The sequence below is a fragment of the Anas platyrhynchos genome, chromosome 19, assembly GCF_047663525.1.
Source record: "Anas platyrhynchos isolate ZD024472 breed Pekin duck chromosome 19, IASCAAS_PekinDuck_T2T, whole genome shotgun sequence".
Lineage (NCBI taxonomy): Eukaryota > Metazoa > Chordata > Aves > Anseriformes > Anatidae > Anas > Anas platyrhynchos.
Window position 1 is genome coordinate 4,373,316 of NC_092605.1, and position 22,376 is coordinate 4,395,691.

Below are 22,376 nucleotides of genomic sequence, written 5' to 3' on the forward strand. Positions count from 1 at the left end.
TGAATAAAACACACCCCTCATGAACGTACCAAGCTTTATGGGACAATTTCACAAACGTATGGCAGAACTGATCCCAACACATACCAAAAAGATGACCCTGGTGCTCACAATGGAACATGCTGTCTTTGATCTAATTGCTCTTTAAAAAGCATCAGTGAGCTGTCTTGCAGCACAAGTAGTAGTTTTTAAGACAGTGTTAACTCTTTTCCCCTTAATTTACCATGACACAAAGAAACGGTGATCACAGTGAGGTACAAATATGTACATGCAGCTTCTGAAGAGCCCGAATAACACAATATATGCCATATTCTATTTCATCATATTGTTATGGTTTCTGTTCAGCTGCCCAAGGCCTGATTTTTTCAATCTGGAAAGTGCTTCCTGGGTTTCAAGCTTGATTGACTTGCTCATCAACTAGTTCAGAAAAACATCTGTATCTGTCCCTTCTACTGACACTCTTAATAAAAATATATATTTAAATAAAAGCCTTTTACATGCAGTTTGTGTCAGAATTAGTGATTTATGGCAACAGTCTCTCTAGACTGAAGTCCAGAAAGCACTGTAAAACAACTAAATGCCTGACAAGGACAACAAATGGTTCATGGGTAGAAGAGTCTGGGGACGCTGTTGACAGCACCTTAGTTTGCAGCAAACTACTGAAGCTCTGGAGCAACTTGAAAGACAACATTTCTCGCTCACTTATAGGCATACTGAATGCAAACATCTGCACAGGGCAAACAATGTTTTCCAAATTAACTTTTCCTCATCATGATTGCCTTCACCTTCAGCGTTGTTATTTTTCTAATCTGGAAAAAGGTAAGCACAACCACAGAGACAAGAATGGGGCGTGAGGTCTGGAAATAGACTTATAAGATGACTTGTTCTATTACAGATAATGCTGTCAATCCAATTTCCTACAAGAGTTTGGCAGGACAATGGGCTGAAAGCAGCTATCCTGTGCAGCTGCCTTCTATTGTATTTCCTCATAACCCAGCAGACAAAAAAATCCAGTTAATAAGTTTACGAGTAGGAAATTCTCTGGCATTTTCACTTCGTTTTTTGTAGTCGCATCCAAACTCTGAGCTTGCCATTGAGCAACCCACACCACCTGTTGCCAGCTGCAGCTTTTAGATACAGACCCTGCACAGCACCAGTGCAGACAGCGCCTATTTCCATACATTTTGCAGCGCATCCTTTTTGTCAAACCTTGAGCCCAGAGAGCCCAGCGCTGGCCAGCTCCCGCCAGGCATTAAGCACAGCAGGGAAGAGGCTGTGCTCTCGGTCCCAGGCCTGTGTGAGCTGTGCAGGGCTGAGGCCTCACAGGCTCCTCCTTCAGCACTGGGTTCAGTTTTGGGCCCCTCACTACAAGAAGAACACCAAGGCCCTGGAGTGTGTCCAGAGAAGGGCCTGGAACACAACTCCTGCAAGGTGAGGCTGAGGGAACTGAGGGTGTTTGGCCTGGAGAAGAGAAGACTCAGACCTTATTGCTCCGTACAACTACCTGAAAGGAAGGCGTGGGGAGCAGGGGGTTGGCCTCTTCTCGCAGGTAACTAGTGACAGGGCTAGAGGGAACGGCCTCAAGGTGGTAAGGAAAGGTTCAGGTTGGAAATCAGGAGACATTTGTTTTCAGAAGGGGTGGTCAGGCGTTGGGACGGGCTGCCCAGGGAGGTGGCGGAGTCAACATCCCTGTGGGTGCTCAAGGCAGGGTTGGACGTGGTGCTTAGGGACACGGCTTGGTGGGTGGTGGTGCAGTAGGGGATGGTCGAACCAGATAATCTTGGAGGCTTTTTCCAACCTTAACAATTCCAGGATTCTCCTCTAGACTGCTGAGTAAGGCTGGGGGCTCACAGCAGGCACCCACAGCAGCGCAGCCCCAGCCCATCAGGGGCAGCGATCCCCCCGGTTCCCTGTCAAACCCCGGTCCCTCCCCAGTCCCCTCAGTCCCCCCCCAGCCCGGCCGCCCCTCACCTCCTCGGCCTGCTTGCGCAGCGCCTTCTCCCTCTCGTACTGCGTGAGGAGCTGCTCGTTGTCGTCCCGCAGCAGCTCCAGCTCCACGCTGGTCTCCTGGCTGTGGGCGCACACCGAGTCCAGGTTCTCCAGCACGGCCACCACCAGCGGCATCAGCTCGGCCACCACCTCCTCGTCGTAGCGCCCGATCAGCCGCTCGAACTCGCGGTAGATGGAGCCGGCCAGCCCCGACACCCGCTCCGACATCATGGCGGGGCCGGGGCCGCCGGGGTCCTCCTGGTACACCACGCCGTCCGCCAGCTCCATGGCTCTGAGGGGAGCGCCGGGACCGGAGACGGGGAAGGGGCTGGGGGGGGGGGGGAGGTGGAGGCGGCTCCGCGGCGGTGCCTCAGCTGCGGCCGGGAGAGGAGGAGGGGGGGGAGCGGGGCGGGGGGGGGGGGCGGAGAGCAACGGCGGCGGCGCGCGGCACTGACCTCAGCCGCCGCGCCGGGGCGGGGCCGCGCGTCACGCGGGTGGGGGGGGTCACGTGGGTGGGGAATGGGCGGGAAGGGGGCGAGGAGGGGGGGTGAGGGGGGGGAAGGGGCCGCGCCCCGCCTGAGGGGAATGGTTGCAGGGGGGAGGCGGGGGGTGTGTCAGGAAGTAGGGCGGACAACGGGAGGGTTTGGGGGGATTTAAGCTGCTTTTGGTAGTGTTTTATACAACGACGCTGTCAATAGGATTCTGTGCTTTTTCTCTCTCTAAGTCCCGACCCCAACCGTTGCCCTAATGGTCATCCTGAGCCCGCAGAAGTCTCCCAGGAAGCAGTGCTCGCCACAGAAGCCTTTTGGGAGAACTGAATGCCCTTTGGGAGCCTTTACGCAGCCCCACACACAACAGCACCCTGTGCTTTCTCTTCAAACCCTAACCCTGTTATCCTAATTATGACCCTAACCCCACACGAAGCCCACCTCAGTCTCCCATGACTGCTCACAACAGAAGCCTTTCGGCAGCCTTTACGCAGCCCCGCTCACAACAGCACTCAGAATCACCTAATTATCTAGGTTGGAAGAGACCTCCAAGATCAGCTAGTCCAACCTCTGCGCTTTCTTTCTCTTCAAACCCCAAACCTGAACTCTAACCCTAACCTTACCCGTTACCTAATCATGATCCTAACCCCACACTAAGCCCACCCAAGTCTCCCAGGAAACTGTCCTCACAACGAAAGCCTTTTGGGAGACCTCAGCTTCCTTTGGCAGGATTTACACAGCTCCCCACACACCAGGACTCTGAGCTTCCTCTCTCTCAAACCCAAATCCAAACCATAATCATGTGGCTCTGGGTGCTGGCGGCCCCTGTGGGCAGGCGGGTGGTGGCACGGGGAATCCTTCTCTTTTAATAGACTTGCAGAAATGCCTTCCAACAGTTCCCGTGAAAGCATTATTATTTATTACATGTACAGAGGCATAAATAGATCAAGTGAATGGGTTAGGGATGACTGGCAGAGTTAAAACTATTTTTTTAGGACTTAGCAGCTCTGCAGCAAAGCTGAGTTCTCTGTGTTTCTTCATTTCCGACAACAAAAAGACCTCTTGTTTTCAATGCCTGATCAGTTCGTGTCAGAAAACCTGCTCTGTTACTGGGAACATGGTTCAGAAACATGTTGTGCTTGGCAGGAGAGGTTGGTTTTCCTGGGGTTTGGAATGGTGATCATGTGTTTTGTCAGGGGAACGAAGCCGGCTATTTCAGACACTTACTGTAAATTTGAGAACATCTACAGAGATTCAATAAAAAATTAGAGAAGCTTCACATTCTTCATTTTTATCATGCAATTCACGTTTGGGGAAATCACCTTTTTTCATTACGTGAATGTAGTTCATGTGCAGTGGAGCTAAGGAACCAGGTGGCCTAGCAGCAGTACGGCAACAGAAATAAAAAAATGCAAAAGCTTGAGAAGTGATGAAACTTCAACTGCAGTGACTGCAGTAATTTCCACTGGAGTGCAGTAGAGGTTTGCACTGTATTTTCCCTCATTTGGGCTGATTCTAAGGCAGTAAATATGCTTAAATTCATATACTGCATTGTGTTTACATACTAAGCTAATGGCTCTGCATAGGAAGGACAAAGATAAAGATTTCAGTCCCCTGTGTTGGGTTTACATGTGAGTTCTGTTCAGACATAACTAATAGTTCATATTTAAACTAAGATAATATTTAATATAATGCAGACAGGACAGCTAAACTACACATTTGTTTGTAAACATGGCAAAAGGAAATAAAAGTTGTTTGCCTCTGAATTATGACCAAAAAATTAAGTCATTTTAGCTTAAAAAAAAATAATAAAAAAATAAAAGTATATTGTCATACACAAATCATCTCAAGTGAAATTTTCATTTGAATTATTGGAAATGACCCCTATGAAAATATTATTTTGTATTTCTCTTTAGCAGTTGTCCACTCAGAGAAAAACTGCAATTTCTCCATGTTTACCAGCTGTCTGCCATGGATTACTGTCTTTACTTGATGCTGGGGTGTTGAGGGGCAATGTCTTTCAGAATTTCTCTCTCCCTTTGTACCACAGTTCAACATTTGCCTCAGTTTGTATTGAGGAAGATGCTGAAAGTCTTTGGTGTGGGGGTTGCTGGCTTGTGTTTGTTATTTTTCTTTAAGTGAGCCTGAATAAATCTTGTAGGAAGAGTGCAGATATCCAAAGTAATTCCATTCTCCTCTCAGGACAAGGTTGGTAGGCCATATCTAATTGCAGTGGACTCTTAACCTAGACCTTACTGCATTATTCATGTGTAATACTGCATGACATGAGGACATCTGTAAACAACTGCAGATGATTATAAGGCTAACAATACTGATCATCTTGAGTTGTTGCAAATGCTCTTTTGTTTATATGGTTTTATAGTTATTGTCATCATGCTTGGCAAATTGCACAAATACATTAGCTCAAAAGACTTTCGTTTTGGCAGACAGCAAAAATGGGTCAAGGTGTCCGCTGACAGCCTTTAAGGGAAGGGGTCTCTAAGGATATACTATTTTTATCCTCTTTCTATTAGCAAAATTGATAGATGTGGTTTTCTTTCAAATAGCTGGAGCAAGTCCATCAGTGAATGGGCAAGCTGCTGCTGCTAGGGTTGCAGTCAGACTGAGTACAGGGGGAAGAGAGTTTGTGCTCCATTTGTTCTGTTTGCGCTCCATTGTGCTCCATTTGTGCTCTTGTTTTATGTCTAGTAACCTGGAAGTTTTCTACCATGGATAAATGAAATATTTAAAAATATGAACATTAGAAAAACTACCCAGGACAAGTTTCAACTGGTGTAAAGATGTATCCTGTGGGTAGTCTTACTATTCTGATCATGTTTTATTATGTGTACCTCACAGTCAGTGTGAGATCAGAAACTCAAGGTTGGATTAAAAATACAACAAGATAAGAAAGTATATCCTAGCTGCTTGCAGAAATATTAAGAAACCTCAATGGTCTGTCAATTTAGTAAACTAATCATGCATAAGAAATGGCACAAGAGACACAATAGTGTTGTCTGTGTTGCTTGAGAACAGTGACCATCTGTGGTGACAACTAGAGTAAAATACAATTCATAGACATGGGGAAAGAACTACCTGAGAAACAAAGCAGTTTTCTGGATAATAAAAGTTATATTGTGCATTCCTATAAGTATCAATTTATTTGAAAGTAAATTGATTTGTAATTTACCATTAGCCATTGAATCAGTTGGGGATGAGAAGAACTTAACTTGGGCTTTACCCAGAAGAAATTAGTTCTGTAGTCCTTTATGTCTTAAAGCACAACAGAAATCAAGCCAGAAGAAGATAAAGGATCATGGTTACAATAATCAAATGGCAGCAATACGTAGCTAAATGAGGAGTTGCATAGCCAAGAGCAACAAAGCAAGTCAGACTTCCCAGTCTGGTTATGAGCAGCAAGAGGTGCATAGCACAGAACACAAGTCCAGACGAGAACTCACCAGGTGTCTGTTTGGAGTGGTACAGATACAGGCTTTTATCTGAGATCTTCCTAAAGCTTGGGCCAAAATGTAAAAGCCAAGAGCTATGTTTAAATTCTCCTGAAGTTTGGAGACATTCACAGTCAGCCTGTTGCCTCAGGCCCATTTAAAAAATTCTCTACTAGTTTTAAGTAAAGGGTGAATGGCTTGAGCACAGTAATGGCATTTCTCATACATTCACTCTCTAAATTGAAGAATGAAGATTTTTCTTTCTCTTCCCATGATCTCTCCACTTTTAGAAGATTATTTATTTAGACTGTCTCAGACCTCGCTTTTTAGGTGAACATGTAATTTCAATCTACTCAGTAATTTTGGTAGAATTTCTAGCTATAGCAAAAAGAAGCTATATTAAACATAACAAGTAAGTATACTTCTGTGGTGGTTTATGTACTATATAATGTACAACATGTTCTGCTAATCATGGATTAATCTCAAACGTGACAAAGATGACCCTTATTTAATGAGGTTAAAAGACTTGGCAAAGATCACATGGCAGGCCTATGGTAAAGCTGCAGACAGCTCTTGCCCACCTTACGGCAAGTCCTAAGCTTTAATCATTAAATAGCATGGTTTTAGGAAGGCTATAAATAGATGTCCTATTGCTGCTTTTGACTAAATATTTTTCTAAACGTCCTGTTTCTGGGGGCATTTTTCTATTTATAAATTCCGGTTTTGCCTTTGTGAGGATCATACATTAGGGTGTGCATTAGTAATGTGAAATATCTGAAATAAAGGTGTATTGGAGCAATGGAGTATACCTGCTAGAATTTCTGAGTATTCTCCTGATAAAGCTGAACTTACTCCTGTTAAGTGGCAGCTCAGTCCTGCCCAGAAGGAAGGGGAGCCCACATTGATTTGCTTTCAGGAAGATCCAAGGAGTAAAGCCCAGGAAATTCATCCCAGTTTCAGAAACAAGAACAGGACAAGAATGGGTTTCCTCTCGGCAGCACATGCACCGTGAAGATTAGGGTGTTGCAGATGTTTTATCCTCACATCTGTCAAAGGGCGTAAAACCCTCAAGAAGAAACAGGTAAGTGGTGAAGGGGGGTTTGCCTCTGAGAGCTGATATGTAAAATGTGATGCCTTCTTTAGAGGAGAAACATAAAGGAAAAGAGACACTGCAATAGCGAGGCTTATTGAAATAATTCCGTGCATGGTTTGTAATGCAAAAAAACGGAATTGAGCTGCAAAGAATCAATGCTCAACAAAGCATTTCCCTTGCACCCCACTTTAAAAAACCCGAAAAGCAGCAAGCAGGCAGATGACGGCACCACCCCGTCCCCAAAAACACTCCGGGTTTCATAGGAACCGCGTGGGGATGTCCGCGGGTGAAGGGTCACGGCGGGCCAGGCCACCGGCGGGGGATGACACGGGAAGGCGACACCAAATCCCCTGAGCGGATCAGGGCCCGGGGGCAGGCCTAAGGAGGCCCCGGGAAGGGTTAAGGGGCAGCCCGGCAGCGGCGTGGCCCCCGGGGGCGGCTCGGGGCTAAGCCGGGCTCGGCCGGGAGCGGCCGCCGAGGGAGCGCCGGGGCCGGAGCAGGTGGGACGGGGCGGGGGGAACGGGGGGCGAGGGGGATAACGGGGGGCGAAAAGGGGATGAGGGGGACATGGCCCGGCCGGGAACCCCTCCGCTCACACGGGGACGGGGCGGTGCGAGGGGGCAGCCCGCAGCAGGCTGACTGTGTGAGTGTGCACGGGGGGTGAGTGTGCAAGGGGGTGTGCTTGAGCACGGGGGGGGGTGTGCACAAGCGTGCAAGTGCACTTGCGTGTGAGAGCACTTGTGTGTGCACGCATTGTGAGTGTGCACAGGTGTGTGGCTGCACTTGTGTGTGCACATGCTGTACTTGCAGCAAACCGTGTGCCAAAAAAAATAGAGATGTTTATAGATTAAAATGTTTATGGATTTATTCAACCTACTTTGTCCTAAATTGCCGGCGGCAGCCCCTCACTGCACCAGCAGTAGAGCTCTTCACTTTGGTTCCATTTAGAGCTTTTCTGAATTTAATATTTGCTAATTGCTTAGTTCTGTATCTGGCAAACCATTATTGTTTTAAGGTTACATTTGTAGCGCTTGTAAAAACCCTGGTGGGGAGTGATTGATTTATCAAATCAGCGCAGATCATGGGGTGACAGCCTGCAGACACAGCCAATGCAGTCATTACAATAGCATAGCTGATGGCACACACGACTCGGGGCTGGGATCACACTTGCCTGCTGGTCCTGGAATAACAACTCTTGTTCTTCCTTGCTAGGACGATGGCTGCTGTTGCAGAGCGCACCTTCATCGCCATCAAGCCTGACGGGGTCCAGCGGGGACTGGTGGGAGAGATCATCAAGCGGTTTGAGCAAAAAGGATTCAAACTGGTGGCCATGAAACTGATACACGTAAGCTGTCTTTAACTTGCACATCTCCTTTTCATAGAAACAGCAACCTAAAAATAAAGTAGCAGACAATAATGAGAAATTGACCATTCAGAAAATTTAAACCTGGACTTTTGGTAAGTCTTTGGCTATTTTGGAGAAGTTCCAATTCGCAGCTCTGGCTAAATGCTTTAGACATGCTAAGTATGCTAATTTTAGTAACTTGATGTCCTTAGCCCGAAGAGAATATTCTTTTAGGTGCATCCTATGCCTAATAACTATCTCTGGATATCTTCAACAAATACCAGTTCACATACCCGTGTTAGCAACAGATCTTTTTTGAGTTCAGGTGTGGTTAAAACAAACAGCTCAAATTCATGTTTACTATAACTACTTACAGGAAGTTGCTAGAAATGATGAATTTTGAGGTGTAGGCATGTTTTAGGATTGATAGTGCTCTGCAGTTAATCTCTTTGATTTCAGTACGCTCTTAAGTTCGTAGAAGAAGCTTTTTGTTTGGTTGTTTTTTAATGCAGGCCTCTGAAGACCTTCTGAGAGAACACTACATTGATCTAAAAGACCGTCCATTCTATGATGGTCTGGTGCAGTACATGCACTCTGGACCTGTTGTAGCTATGGTGAGTTCTTAAAAACAAAGCTTAGCTAAGAAAAATACACTGTTTAGTTGTCTTACCTGTAAATAAGCTTGTGGTACCTAATGAGTACTAGTTTACCTTTGAAAGGATTCAAATAATCAAATAATATAGTTTGGAAGATGTACTTCTGACTTGGTTTTTCTATGTATCTTTTTATCACAGTCTTTCTCTCCTTTGATCCTTTGAGTCAGTATGTTGAGGAATAGGGCAGGGGAAAAGGGAGAGCTTAAGCTGAAACTTTGATAAACAGTAAACCTGCACCCAAAAAACACACCGTGGAATGCCATGTATTAATCAAGCTGAGAAGTGATGATGAAATATTTTTACAGTACTCTCACGTTCAAGTAACTTTGAAAATCTTGTTTAGTCTAATTTAATTAGAAGGAATTTTCCTTTTTTTTTTTAATTTTTTCCTTTAACAGTGTGTTGGTTGAATAGTTGAGCTGGAGGTTTAGATCTTCAACGAGCAGAGAACTTTGGAAGGCTGTTTACTGTACTGAGATTTAAAATAGTTCTCTTCCCATCCTTGGGGAGGAAAGGTACGTTGCAGATGGGCGGGGAAGGGCAGAACTGCACTAAACGCTTCAAGAATTTGACAGAGAAATTGGAAATAAAATATGACTCCCTATTAGGAATATAGGGATGGTGACTTGTGTTATGATGGACAGCACTGAATAATTCTGGAAGGTGTAATTAATTCTTGCTACTTTGTCTACTGCAATATAATCTCAATGGATTTTTTTTTTTTTTTTTTTTTTACTAAGGTGTGGGAAGGTCTTAATGTGGTTAAAACTGGAAGGGTGATGCTGGGGGAAACTAATCCAGTGGATTCAAAGCCTGGCACTATTCGTGGTGACCTCTGTGTTCAAGTTGGAAGGTATATTTTGAAAGTACTGATTTAAACTGAAGCCCCTAAAGCTCCAATGGTATGTCGTGATACACATAGGAAGAGTGCTCCAGCCTTCTTCATTTTACGCGTGGAGCTGCCTTCCCCAGGATAATGTAACTGGATCTAAAGGTGGAAGTGGAATTGCAGTCTTCTCTTTGACAAAAATGATGAGCAAAGCTGTCATGGCCCACTCCATGCCTATAACTACTTTACAGTTCCTCACGACTTCTCTCTGTAATGGTGACCACTTCAAAATGAAGTTGACTTTGCTTTGCACTTGACGATTGTATTAATTTTATATCCACCTCTTCTTTTTGTAGGAACATCATTCATGGAAGTGATTCTGTAGAAAGTGCTGAGACAGAGATCAATCTGTGGTTCACTCCTGAAGAACTGGTTGATTACAGAAGCTGTGCTCATGAATGGATCTATGAGTAGAACTGAGCCTATACCTTTTGATATCCTTACTATCTGTAATCAGTTGTTATCAGTTATTTTAAAGTCCTTCATATCAACTAGTAGAAACCATTTTCAGAAACCTGTGGTATTCACTGTTGTGAATATTAAATATAATCAGTGTTTGTTGCTGTTTTGGTTAAAAAGCTATCAATTTATGGATAGGATTGTATTTTTAAAAACTTTTTAGCTACCTATGGGAGTGAGAGAGGTGAGATTCAAACACAGAGAAGCAAAACATTCCTTGTTAATAATACAGAACATGTATTTTCCTGAAGTACTCCCCAAAGTCAAAGAGGAGGTTTTAGTAAATAGAAGCTAATGCAAATCTCTCAGTGTTAAAGGTGCATCATTTTGTTAAAATGTTAGTGGTCAAACAAGTGGTATGTAAATATATTGTGTGCTCAGATGTTGAGGGTTGAACTTGATATCAAATCAAGTGAATCCTCATGCCTAAAGGGGGTGCAGAAAAACGCTTTATTTCTCTTTCCAAAAGGTGCTGTGCCTGTACACAGAGCATGATAAAATAACTTCTCTACATTGACATGGTTTCATTTTTTTCTGCACGATTTATTTAGCATTTTAAGGAAGGATTAATAGGCCAGGCTTTTTGAAATGCTCTTTTATGTGAAAAGAAGATTAATGTGAGAATGGATGAGCGTGATCCATTTTCAGTCACTGTACTGTAGCGGTCCTCTAACATTGCATAGAGGAACAATGGAGTGATGTTTGCTGTACTGACCACAGAGCTGATAATTTAGCTTCATTTGTACTTCTACATCCGTACTTCCTTAATAGCTGGAACTCCAAAGCAAGGAGCAAGGTGATTTTGGATAAGATACTTAATAAGTGGCTCCAGCATTATTTATTTATTTATTTAATCATGTCAACAAATACATTTGTAATAATGCTAAACCTATTTCAGTAGAGGCATCTGCTTCCATCACAGGAAACAGCCTCTTGCTGAAATATTTTGCAACAAACACTCAACAGAGGTTTGGGATGTAGGAACAAAAAGTGCACTGGAGTCAATGTAATGTATTTCCTTGTAACACTGTATTCATTAAAAGCAGGAGTTTTGTGAAACTACTTGTTCAAACTCCCATATTTTTGCCTACAGTGAGTTGTTGTTTCAAAGAGTAAACTGCAATGAATATTGAATTTGATGCTTATGATACGTTATGAAGGTAACCAACTCCTAATGAGATGCTCCAAAATAAAATATTTGCTGTTTCTTAAGTTAAACAAAAGGTTTGTTCATTATATTGCCTTAGGGCTAATTAATGAGTCTAAGGAGAGGGAACAAATTCCCTACCTACCAAACTGCAGATGATGTTTGTAGCCTGTTTCCTAAAAATAGTCAGTGCTACAGAAGGCAAATAATTAAGTTAAAGGTTGTTAGAACAAAGGGAACACATAACAAACCTGTGCACTGGATGAGTAGTATTCCTGAGTTCCACTTTTGCCTGAAGGATTATGTTTCTTTCTCTTGATTGCTTACTACAAAACAGAAATTTGGGAAGAAATGTGGTTCACGTGGAGGTGAGGGGGGTTGTCAGAAAGATACTGATTAGTGTCTAATGCATTTAGACTGAGAGGAGGTGGAAGTTGGCCACCTCTTGGAAGAAATGCAGTATTCCTCTTGCACATCTGAGCTGCCTGACTCAGCGTTTCCAGTTTCACTAATTTAAGTTGCCTGTCAATAGGAGACTGCGTACGTACTGCGGAGGGTATTGCTTTCATGTTACAGCCACAGTGCTGGTATTGAATTATAACTAGTTCAGGAAGAAAAAACGTAGCTTGTAAATTATATCAGCTAGTAAGCACTTTAAAAAATAATAAAATTTTTCTTTATTCTCATTAAGGTGCAGGTTCGGGAACTGTTAAGTTTTACATGTATGTTTTGACACTTTTCAGCTTCACCTTCTGATATCCTAGCCAAAGAAATATCCCAGGCAACTTCCCCGGCTTCCAGCTACCACATCTCTCTTCTGGGGGACACAACACCCAGCCGGCCTGAGGCGTGCTGCTTCTGCTGAGCTAATTCGGCCACCACCTGATAAGAGACAGCGGGGCTGTCTGAGAAAATAGCCAAGCAAGGCCTCCTAGTAAAGAAAAGATTTAGCACGGCTCAACATCCTTAATCGTCTCACTTTTCACTGTGAAAAACGCGTTTTGATGCCTGGCGTTAGCCGCTGTTTACCAAGCGTTCAGTTTACAGCCCCGTGCTCGGGTCTGCACCCCTGTGGGGGGAGAACGGGGGCAGGAGGAGCAGGGAACGGGAGCCTTGAGGGGCTTCGAGGGCAGCTGTGGAGGAGGCCGGGTGCCTCCGGCTGCCACAGCGAGGCCCCAACAGCTGCCTCCCTCCCGGGCGGGCCGCCAGGCACTGAGGCAGCGCGGCCACCGCGAGGCCCGGCGGCTGCCCGGCTTCCCCTCAGCGGCCCGGCCCGGCTTCCCCTCAGCGAGCAGGGGCTGGCGGCAGCAGGCGGGAGGCGCAGACGAGCCCCCAGCCCCGCCGGGCCCGCCCCTAAGCGCCGCGGGGCGGCCGTGAGGAGAGGAGGAGCCGCCCGCCCGCCTCCTCCTCCTCTTCCTGCGGCGGCTGCGGAGCGGGAGGCTGCGGCGAGGTAGGCGGTGGCCGGGCCCTCCGGCAGGCGAGGCCGGAGGGAGAGCGGGATGCGCCGCGCCGGCACCCGGAGCCTCACAGGGGGGTCGGGGGGAGTCGTCTCGCTTCAGCCCCGGTGGCTGCGGAGGGGAAGGGGATGAGGGACGGGAACGGGCCCGGCGCCACGTGGGCCCGGGCGGGGCGGGCAGGGCGCCGCCATGGACGTGGGGCTGCCGGCTGCCGGCCGACCTTGAGCCGCCCCTCGGCACGGGGAGCTGTGTGAATACGCGTGTGTGGGGGTGTAAATGGGGGTGTAAGTGGGGTGTATTCGTGTCCCGCAGCACCATGGCTGCCAACTGCGAGCGCACCTTCATCGCCATCAAGCCCGACGGCGTCCAGCGGGGGCTGGTGGGGGAGATCATCAAGCGCTTCGAGCAGAAGGGGTTCCGCCTGGTCGCCATGAAGTTCGTGCACGTAAGTCCCCGCGCTGCTGGCTCGCTTCTAAACGCCTTCGTTCAGCTGCCACGATAGGTAAAGGTACCATTTTCCTATGCTGTCGTTTTCCCATGCTGCCGTTCTCATATTGCAACGGGAATCTGGACAACAGCTGGACGCCAGTCAGGCTGAGCCTTCTACCAGCCACGAACACCTGAGCTCTTTCTTCCTTTTCCTAAGGAAAGGGCTCTGCTAGCTTAATGCAGCCCCTGAGATGAAGTGACCTTGACTGAAAGGTTGTAGCCAACAACATGCATCAGACACCTTGTCCATAGCTCCTGGCCCAGGATTACTGTAACACAAAAAAGTAATCTTGCCCACTTGAAACACTGAAGGCCCTAATCCCCGCCCCCCCCCCCATCCTGCACTCCTTTAATTTTATAGCAGGAACTCATCTCCTAACACTAGTAACGTCTTCTGTGTCATGGTATTTTGACAGCAATATATTTAATGTTACATCTGCTCTTTTAAAGGCTTCTGAAGACCTTCTCAAACAACATTACATTGACCTGAAAGATCGACCATTCTACCCTGGTTTGGTTAAATACATGAACTCTGGACCTATTGTGGCAATGGTATGTGGCTTGTTTTTTTTTTTTTTTTTTTTTTTTTAGAAACTGCTTTCTTAAGTGTATTTGTCCCGTGCTGCAAGTTGTTTTAAAATAGTAAGATGTACTGGTTGTTACAGGAACGCTACAAAACTGCTTAGTTGTGATACTAATACAATTAAGACAGTTTAGTGTGAGTTCTTTATTAAAAAGAAGGAAGATGTGCATGTTTAAAATGCCAGTTAAAATACTTGAAGATTCTTGACAGCTTCATTTCTGCCCCAAAGAACCTTTTACTGGGGGGGGAGGAGGAAGAGAGAGAAGTTTAGTTACTGCTTTCTTCCATAGATGTTCATCTTCTGTGTCATTCTTTATGCTTTCCTCAGAACAATCAAACCACCCTAGAAGCATCTCATCTTGTGACTAGAAAACATACATGTAACTACACATTCCTGCAAGTCTTTGGGTTGTTCATTTTCTAACAAAAGAGAAGTGTTTTAAGGTTGGCTTTACATATCAAGTAATTTTAAGGCTTGTTAAGGTATTTCACATAACTGGAATGACAGTGCCGTTGAATTGGAATTTCTTATCTAGGGAGAACTTTTTTTAAATGTTTTTCCCCCTCTTTAAACAAGCTAAGGAGAGAGTCTAGACTTTTTTTTTTTGAGATAAAACTCTTATTTCTTTACAAAATGTGAATTATTACTAAAGATTAATCCTTGAAATGTTGTAGATGCAAGAATTAATAGGTTTGGTTTGTCTTGTCTTTTTCTTGTTTTTTGTCCCTGAAGGTATGGGAAGGCCTCAACGTGGTTAAAACTGGTAGAGTAATGCTAGGGGAAACCAACCCAGCAGACTCAAAGCCTGGTACCATCCGTGGTGACTTCTGCATTCAAGTAGGAAGGTTTGTGTGCTCAGTATCAATGTTATTGAGAAACTTAATAGTGGTAGTCTTTTCTTCAAGAAAGTCAAATTATTGATAGATACACTAGCCTGATTCTTTTTTATTTGCAGGTTGCATTTTGTAACAGCTACTTAGGAAAATGGCTTGGTATAAAACTTTTTTTTTTTGAAATACTCATTAGCTACTCATCCGAGCTTCATGTAAGATCAGTCAGTGGCATTGGCTGCTGTAGTCAAATAGCCCTAGTCCCCCCTGCTAGGTTTAATTAGCTCTTACAGTGAGGCTGTTTAAGTACTATAGCTGACATAGTAGCCCTGTAGCTCTAGGTGCTTCATCCACGTTTTTCCATTTACTACTAGGTTACTAAATTTTTTTTCTCCTACAAAACAGTATTTGTCTTCTTCCACAGAAACATCATTCATGGCAGTGACTCCGTAGAAAGTGCTCAGAAGGAGATCAACCTGTGGTTTAAACCTACGGAACTCGTTGACTTCAAGTCTTGTGCACACGACTGGATCTATGAGTGAAGTGAGCTTCCACAAGGAATTGGGCCTCTTAACGTGTCATCTCATTCCAGCCATTGATCTGGGAGCAATTATCACCACGGTTAGCTTAGTCATTTTTCAGCATTATCAAATAAAAGGATGATACAAACTAACTCCTTGTGGTGCATTTACTGTGACAGACTTGTCCTATTGAACTACTCAGTAAAGTGGGATGAGTATTTCAGTATTTTCCCTGTGCACAAGGTAGAGTGGTGTTAGAATACTGATTTCCCTATACAGGTATTTAAGCATAAAACTTTGCAGTGAATGGTCACTGAAGTTGCTTTGCAGACTACTGAAACACCTTCAGCTGCAGTCCAAAGCCAACTTGCAGAGGGAAGGGGTGGGGGCGCTACTTCAAGCATGGAACTACACTGAGAAGAATGACATTATCCCGTGACAAAATTTCTATCCTGATGCACAACTATTTATATCAGCTGTGAAATACAAGGCCAAGTACGAAGCTTGCACTGTATTAAATGCTTATCTAGTGCCCCAATCCCCTGTAAGAAAACAACATACAGGAAGAGATTTTTTAACATTTTTATTTTGTGTAAAAAAAGGCAAATTTAGTGAATTATTTTCATCTTGTACACAAAGTTATAATTTTAATGCTTTTCACATCCATGCTGAAAATCTGCGGTCTCATAAAAATGAAAGGAACATTAATTTCTCCAAAAGCATTTTTTCACTTAGTTATGTACATTGCATGAGAAAGTTTTAAATACTCTCTCATTGACCACACAAATTACCAAGAAAATAAAAGATTAAATTTGTACAGATATTGATTTATATATCAAATACATACAGAAATGATGTAAAAACCCTATCTGTTTAATCTTGATTCCCGCCCCAATGTTTTCCCAGGGGCCAGAGCTGACGCCTTTTGTATAAATGGCTGTGGCTTTTTGTTTTAAATATGAAAATTAAAAGGAAGAAAAATTCAGTTTAAATCACAGTTTTTTTAAAATCCCTTCCCAATAAAGGATTGTTACCAAATATATTAGCACCATCGTACAAATATTGACGGGAGAGGGTATTCACATCACATAAAACAACAATCATAAAAAACAAACAAACACTGAAACCCGTGTTAGTATCCGTAGAACAAAGAATTGATAACTGCTTTAGCTTTCCTCAGATGCAGCAAGGAAAAGGTTAAAGAGTTGTATTTAAAATAACAGATCAGCAGAAAGATTCTGAGCAACAGAAGGGCAGCTGCAAAGGTGCATAACTTGTGCTACCTCATGGTTAAAAAAAAAAATTGCTATGCCAAATAATGAAGTTTGACCCCATTGAAGATTTCAGATGTCTAACACTGCTCTTCCTTTAGCCAAGTAACATGGCTTAAAGTGAAAATAAAAAATACCTAGAGCCATGTTACTAACGAATGCTTTACAAATACAGTGAAGCCTGTACTATGGATACCACAGGCAATCTGTAACCCACTTTTTGGGGAATCTATTCTCAATACCTAGAAGACTTTTGCTCAGCCTTTCCTTAAACCTATCCTGAGCAAATGACTTCAATTAATTCCTCACATGGTCTACTTAGGACAGATTTCACTATACTTGACAAACAATGTGGGTATATTTTGAATTCAGAAACAGAGGAGAGATTTCATCCGTAAGTCTCAACAAGCAACTTCTAGCGTAGTCACCTGTGTATCTGAGAATGCAAGTCAACTCCTGTACTTTAGTGTTTTAATTAAAAGTATACCTGTTTTTAAAGAACATTATAAAGACTGACAGACTTCAAATCTGATTCTGTTATCCTTCCAACACAGGAAGTGTGTTCATCTTAAGTGCTATTTTTGCCTCTTCACATTTGAAGACTATAGCTCAAAAGTCAGACATGACTGGGAAACCAAGTTCTGAGTCTGGGCAATATGCAGAAGTCCAAGGTTCCAGGTTTCCTGGCTTTGCAATATACCTTGCTCATTATAGCCCAAGTTTTCACATTATGAAACACAAATTAATGCAAATTTTTCTACTGTATTCAGAAGCTATCGATGAGAGAAGAATGCAAGACTGTGCCAACCTCATTCCAGCTGTGACAATTTGCAAGTTGTCACATTAAAAAAATAAAACAATAAAAATAATAATCATAATAAAATGAATATTCATGTACTTACCAAACCAAAACAATGCTTGCAGAACTGGATTTTACAGCAGAATAAATGGAGAGCACAGGAAAATAAAAATCAAGGCTCACCAAAGTGTCATTAACAATGGTCTCTAATCCTATTTCTCCAATCCAGGCTGTTTAAAAGAAATGTCACGTGGGTCAGAATCTGAGAAAACGTATTTGAAGTCTACCAACCGTGATAAAGTCCTTTCACTGTGGCTATTTTAGAGAGCGAAAGTGTCTTTACCACCTGAAGTTACAGAAACGTAATAGTCTGATAACCAGATTCTGTTCATGTAAGAAGCTGTTGTTAAAAGGGGGTCAGTATTAAAGAAATTTCACTAGTAAGGGAGGAGAAAATTCCAGACATTCCTACGCTATACAGGACATTTTTTAATTCCAGTAGTAAATACAAAACTTTACATAATTAACCCCTCTTGCATAGAATGAGGTAAACCTGTGCATATTACCAATACTATGTACCCAAAGTTAGAGCAATATTTTAGAAAATAATCAAATTGCTGGTTTTCAACTTTCTATGCACTTTTTTTTTTTTTTAATTCAAACAACAATATACAAAAAAAAATGGTCTCCTGGGGCTATGTGGGTTGATATCCTTAAAGCATTTCTTAGGCTGTAGGAACAAAAAAATTACTTTTTTTTTTTTTTTTAAGCCCTAACTTATAGTCAAGAGTCAGATGATCATTGTACTGCTCTGAAGGGGACCTACTAAGACCCAGAAGCACTTATAGAACATATGCAATTAATTCCTGAGAGTTTAGTTAATGAACCTTACTGGTAAAAGCTAAAGCTCTTGATGCACATTTTTCCAGTCACAGCTCTGCAGGGCTGATAAATAACTTCACTAATCAACTCCATAAATGAAGCCATCTAAATAAACATACAAAGTTTAAAAATATGGAAATAAAATCCAAATAATTCAGAGTTCATGCAAAAGTACTTTGTATTTTACTATTAGCCATTTTCACCCTTCTGCGTGACTTTTGCCTTTAAAACCACTGGACAGTTAAACAGGTGGGGTTAATGGGATACTCGACACAAAGATTCCAGGCAATAAGCAAATCCAGTTTGTGAATTATATGCTAGGTTGTATATGATTTATATACTTTCCAAATCTCAACTTCCATATTATACTACTGCAGCAAGAAAGGAACTCTGTAGGCTGTGCAGGCTGTGAACTTTTTCTTTTCTTAATTTGCAATGCTTGGCTCATTTTAGCTCAACTGAAATCACATGGAATATCAGTTTTGAATGTTCAGAAATAAATATTTAAGATGGCAAGGAAACATCTAGGTCTTTCTGAATGGAAAAAAAAATAATCAGAAGAATACTCCGAAGTTCCTTCCCACTCCCAAGGGAAGGCCTGAGTTACTAAGTAAGTTTCTTTAGCCTAAATTCAGAGCTAAACTTAATCTTCCAAATGTGGGAATTTTCTGAAGTTCCAGTTTGGCATAGGGCTCTGTAAACAGTTGCTGGAGCATTCCAAGACTACACACATCCACGTACAGACAAGAGCTTTATAGTCCCAATCCAATGCCCACTGCAGTCACTGAAGACAAGGCTACTGATATTAATGGGCACTGATTCAGACCCTAAGGAACTTTTTAAAATTACAAAACGTCTTATATAAAAAAAAGCATTTAAAACTAAATAAAAACATCTTGAAAAGTTAAAAACCTCCCTCATGTGATGGCTCCATTGCAACTGGGGCTACTCACTGAGTAGAGCTTTACAGAACTATCTTCCACATACAATTTATGCCTCTAAATCAGAGCTTAAATGCCTTATTTTCACCATAAGAAAACAGAGGCGTGACCAGTGCAGTTCGCAAGAGTCTGTAAGTCTCCCAACTTGTACCAAAAAGGTTCATTTGTCATGACAGTTCATCTGTACTTGCAACTATATCTTCCTCCAACCGCTTCCCACAATCGTGCTAATTAAACTTTAATCTTACCAAAAAAATTAGATTTTCAGTTCTTGTTAACAATGCACAATAAATCTGAACTTGAAAATATTACAAAATTCTTTCAAAAGCTTCAAATACAACACAAAAGTGTCCATTCTTGTTTTTAATAAATTGAAAAATCTTCTTTCACTAAAATAGTTTCCCCGCCCTTCCAAAAAATTCTGAACTGAGTCTAACTCTTCTACAGTTAGCAAAGTGCCCCAGGTACAGTCATCCAAACTGCACCATCAAAGTGGGAACAAGATCAGTCAGTCTTGGAGAAAGGCTCTTTTCCTATCACCAATAATCTGCCCCTCACTTTTCTGAGCTGCTTTATGGTTCTTGTTTAATGTAGTAACTGGCAGATCCGTTGCTTTCCTGATCAGATGCTCCTTGAAGGAAGCTATATTCTTCTCCGTCTAGCAACTCCTCCTTCAGCTGCAATGAAGACACTAAAAACAAAAGACGAACATTAAAGATCTGTAACATTGAAAAGAAGTAAACTTGCTCTTAAATTTACTTTATATAATTTAAATTGGCAACAGCTCCAAGATTTCCCATTTTCTTACATTCTGCATTTTAGTGGTTGTTCTTTTATCATGCAATATCCCACAGAAAACAGAACTTTTCTGACCTTACACTGAACTTTGTTATGCTCTAATATTAATACATGTGAGTGAGCAATTCACAATCATATATTCTCTATATAATTTTTCTTCCAAGAATTTACTATTTTAAAACTCTGGTTTAAGAGGGCAACAAAATGTTGCTAAGAAGAATTCTTTTTTTTTTTTTTACTGCTCACTTTTTTGTTTACTGTCTACTTCCAATTTAGTCTTTAGCCTAGTTACAATGAACTAGTTGCCATTTCCAATCTCAGAATCACATTACTTGCCTGATTACTGTAAACAGTCTATACAAGACAAGAAAAAACATTGATAAGGATTTCTTAATATATCATTAAATTTTTAGGATCCCAGAGGTTTCATTCAAGACATTTTTAGTAGTTGTAATCTTCTCCCATTTCTTTTGTATAAAGAAGATAGAAATGAGACCTGAGACATAGAAAGAACGATGTTATGAATAGCAATAATGTCACAATTACTTCTCCAATTTCACTAATGGACAGTGGTAATTATCGAAATATGAGCACAATGAAAAGGACACTGAAAACAAAGTATGCCAGTACTTTCATTAAAGGTGCAGTACCCACATTAAAGGGTTGATTATACAATAATAAATGATCTGCTGTGACCAAATGAATGAGAAAACTACTAAAGTTTATGATTACTGAATATAAAGTTTATATGCACATCAATGTACCTTGAAATGCAGAAATATTATGCAGTGAAACTAAAAATAAATTCCATAACCTGTTACTAGTTGTAGCCCTGCTATAACTTACAAGCCATTTGATAATTCTTTTATTATTTTTCTGTCATCTTCCATGTTGGAAACACTCGTGCTAAATAAAAATAAAATTTGAAAATAAAGATATTAAAAAACGTCCAGAAGTTGCAACATAACACAAGCTCTCCTCATTTATTTAACAGAAGCCCTCTCACTGGCTACATAGCCCACACTCTCTTGCCTTAAAAAACAAACAAAAAACCACTTCTCCCTGCATTATGTCCAGCTCTGATCAAGAGCTCTAGTCTGTGGAGACAACAAAAGTGCTGTCTAAATCGCAAGACACACAATTGTTTACTTGGGTATGCTGCTAGTACCGTAAGCAAAGGCTACACCCAAAATATCAATACAGCACGGAGCGATGGTTTATATGTAGACAAGTAGGGTGAGTCTCTCAGAGCAGCCTCCTTCTCCAAGACACTGGCTGTTGTCTCTTTTTAAAGTGATGCTGTTCTACAATTGCATTTCAGTGCTTAAGGATCATTTCATATGACTCAAAGTTGCAAATCTACATCGAAGAAGCAGCACAACTTCGGAGAGAACAAAAGCACTTTGTATTCCAAATGCTATGAGGCACTACTGAAACCTTCTCCAACATGTGGCAGTAGGAAAGGAGAAAAAGACATTTAGTGAATCTTACCAAGTTCTCTGATAGACAAGAAGTTTTACAGTAGGTATCTGTCTTGTCAGTAATCTTCCACTACTTTCATTCTAAGCCATACAGGTATTTCCTGCAAAGTGCCTACATCCTAGCTATGACTACCAAAACATAAGGCAGTGTTAAATGTTACAGAATAGATATGCAATTTATTAATTATGGCTGACCTCAAATGTGTTGAGCTTACATGTTGTTGGGGTATACTTCCCTCTTCCCTAGACTTAAAAGGTGTGTTTTTTCTGGTTTCTATTTAAACACCTTCGATCAAGGACAAAGCTACACCACAAAACTAATTTTGTCCCAACACTTCAAAATTCAGAATTTTGGCATCTGAAAAGTTCCTGAAGATGTTAATGGAAAGCATCAGGTCCCAAAACCCAAAGAACACCAGGGTTTTGTAGGAATTCAGAGATCTAATGACACACAAAACTCAGCATGTGCACGTCAGTGCACTAAATAAACACCTGAGCTGTAGATTTACAGTCAGAGAAGACAAGCTGTGCAAAAAACACAATCCAGAAATCCTCTCTCCTGCACCAGGCTTACAGCATCCTTGGTACAAAAGAGAAAAGAGACATTTCTTTTTACTTCAGTTTGCTACTCGTGTACATCAGTTACTGAGAAACATTGGGGGGTACACAGAAGAGAGTCGAGATTTGTCCTCCAAGCTTTGAAAAGGCATGTGGGTTATAGCATCCCAGGCCATGAAAGTATACCACATGGACAAAGGAACTGTTCTGGATGTACTCTGCAGTCAATGAAAAGTGGCAACACCGCAGCATA

At 42.3% G+C, this 22,376-nt stretch overlaps 4 protein-coding genes across 22 annotated transcripts in view; 2 read left to right on the forward strand and 2 right to left on the reverse strand.

Annotated features, from left to right (window-relative positions):
• Positions 1 to 2,429, reverse strand: part of SPAG9 (sperm associated antigen 9) — a 63,219-nt gene extending 60,790 nt beyond the window's left edge. For 3 of the 6 annotated variants that reach the window (XM_072025732.1, XM_027471266.3, XM_027471263.3), the window contains exon 1: positions 1,969 to 2,367. In XM_072025732.1, the coding sequence (XP_071881833.1) occupies positions 1,969 to 2,274 (306 nt within the window). In that variant the 5' untranslated portion in view covers positions 2,275 to 2,367. Of the gene's footprint in view, positions 1 to 1,968 lie in introns of all 6 variants that reach the window. The other 3 variants (XM_027471262.3, XM_072025731.1, XM_072025729.1) reach the window with 3 other exon arrangements.
• LOC101803962 (nucleoside diphosphate kinase-like) lies at positions 1,171 to 11,577 on the forward strand. 3 transcript variants are annotated; one of them, XM_038165191.2, is made up of 5 exons: positions 1,171 to 1,428; positions 8,229 to 8,361; positions 8,874 to 8,975; positions 9,758 to 9,870; positions 10,203 to 11,577. In XM_038165191.2, the coding sequence occupies exons 2-5, from the start codon at positions 8,233 to 8,235 to the stop codon at positions 10,318 to 10,320; spliced, it is 462 nt and encodes a 153-aa protein (XP_038021119.2). In that variant the 5' UTR covers positions 1,171 to 1,428; positions 8,229 to 8,232; the 3' UTR covers positions 10,321 to 11,577. The 3 variants fall into 3 exon arrangements, with proteins under 3 accessions (XP_038021119.2, XP_005016093.2, XP_027327510.2); XM_005016036.6 differs by lacking the exon at positions 1,171 to 1,428 and adding an exon at positions 6,299 to 7,004; XM_027471709.3 differs by lacking the exon at positions 1,171 to 1,428 and adding an exon at positions 7,073 to 7,516.
• A 924-nt stretch (positions 11,578 to 12,501) lies between these two features.
• LOC101803622 (nucleoside diphosphate kinase) lies at positions 12,502 to 15,545 on the forward strand. Its single transcript, XM_027471708.3, has 5 exons — positions 12,502 to 12,962; positions 13,282 to 13,414; positions 13,909 to 14,010; positions 14,775 to 14,887; positions 15,297 to 15,545. Exons 1-5 carry the CDS (start codon positions 12,517 to 12,519, stop codon positions 15,412 to 15,414), a joined length of 912 nt encoding a protein of 303 aa, XP_027327509.2. The 5' UTR covers positions 12,502 to 12,516; the 3' UTR covers positions 15,415 to 15,545.
• Positions 15,546 to 15,961: 416 nt separating this feature from the next.
• Positions 15,962 to 22,376, reverse strand: part of MBTD1 (mbt domain containing 1) — a 35,289-nt gene continuing 28,874 nt past the window's right edge. For 10 of the 12 annotated variants that reach the window (XR_003501258.3, XM_027471699.3, XM_027471698.3 and 7 more), the window contains one exon: positions 15,962 to 19,977. Coding sequence is in view for 10 of the 12 variants with exons in the window: in XM_027471699.3 (XP_027327500.1) it covers positions 19,859 to 19,977 (119 nt within the window). In the remaining 2 variants the exon portion in view is untranslated. The other 2 variants (XR_011804127.1, XM_072025734.1) reach the window with 2 other exon arrangements.

Coding starts and splice junctions, on each gene's coding strand:
- LOC101803962 (XM_038165191.2), top strand. CDS start 8,233: ATGGCTGCTGTTGCAGAGCGCACCTTCATCGCCATCAAGCCTGACGGG. Junction 8,976..9,757: donor CTGGACCTGTTGTAGCTATG/GTGAGTTCTTAA, acceptor TTTTTTACTAAG/GTGTGGGAAGGTCTTAATGT. Junction 9,871..10,202: donor CTCTGTGTTCAAGTTGGAAG/GTATATTTTGAA, acceptor TTCTTTTTGTAG/GAACATCATTCATGGAAGTG.
- LOC101803622 (XM_027471708.3), top strand. CDS start 12,517: ATGCCTGGCGTTAGCCGCTGTTTACCAAGCGTTCAGTTTACAGCCCCG. Junction 13,415..13,908: donor TCGCCATGAAGTTCGTGCAC/GTAAGTCCCCGC, acceptor GCTCTTTTAAAG/GCTTCTGAAGACCTTCTCAA. Junction 14,011..14,774: donor CTGGACCTATTGTGGCAATG/GTATGTGGCTTG, acceptor TTGTCCCTGAAG/GTATGGGAAGGCCTCAACGT.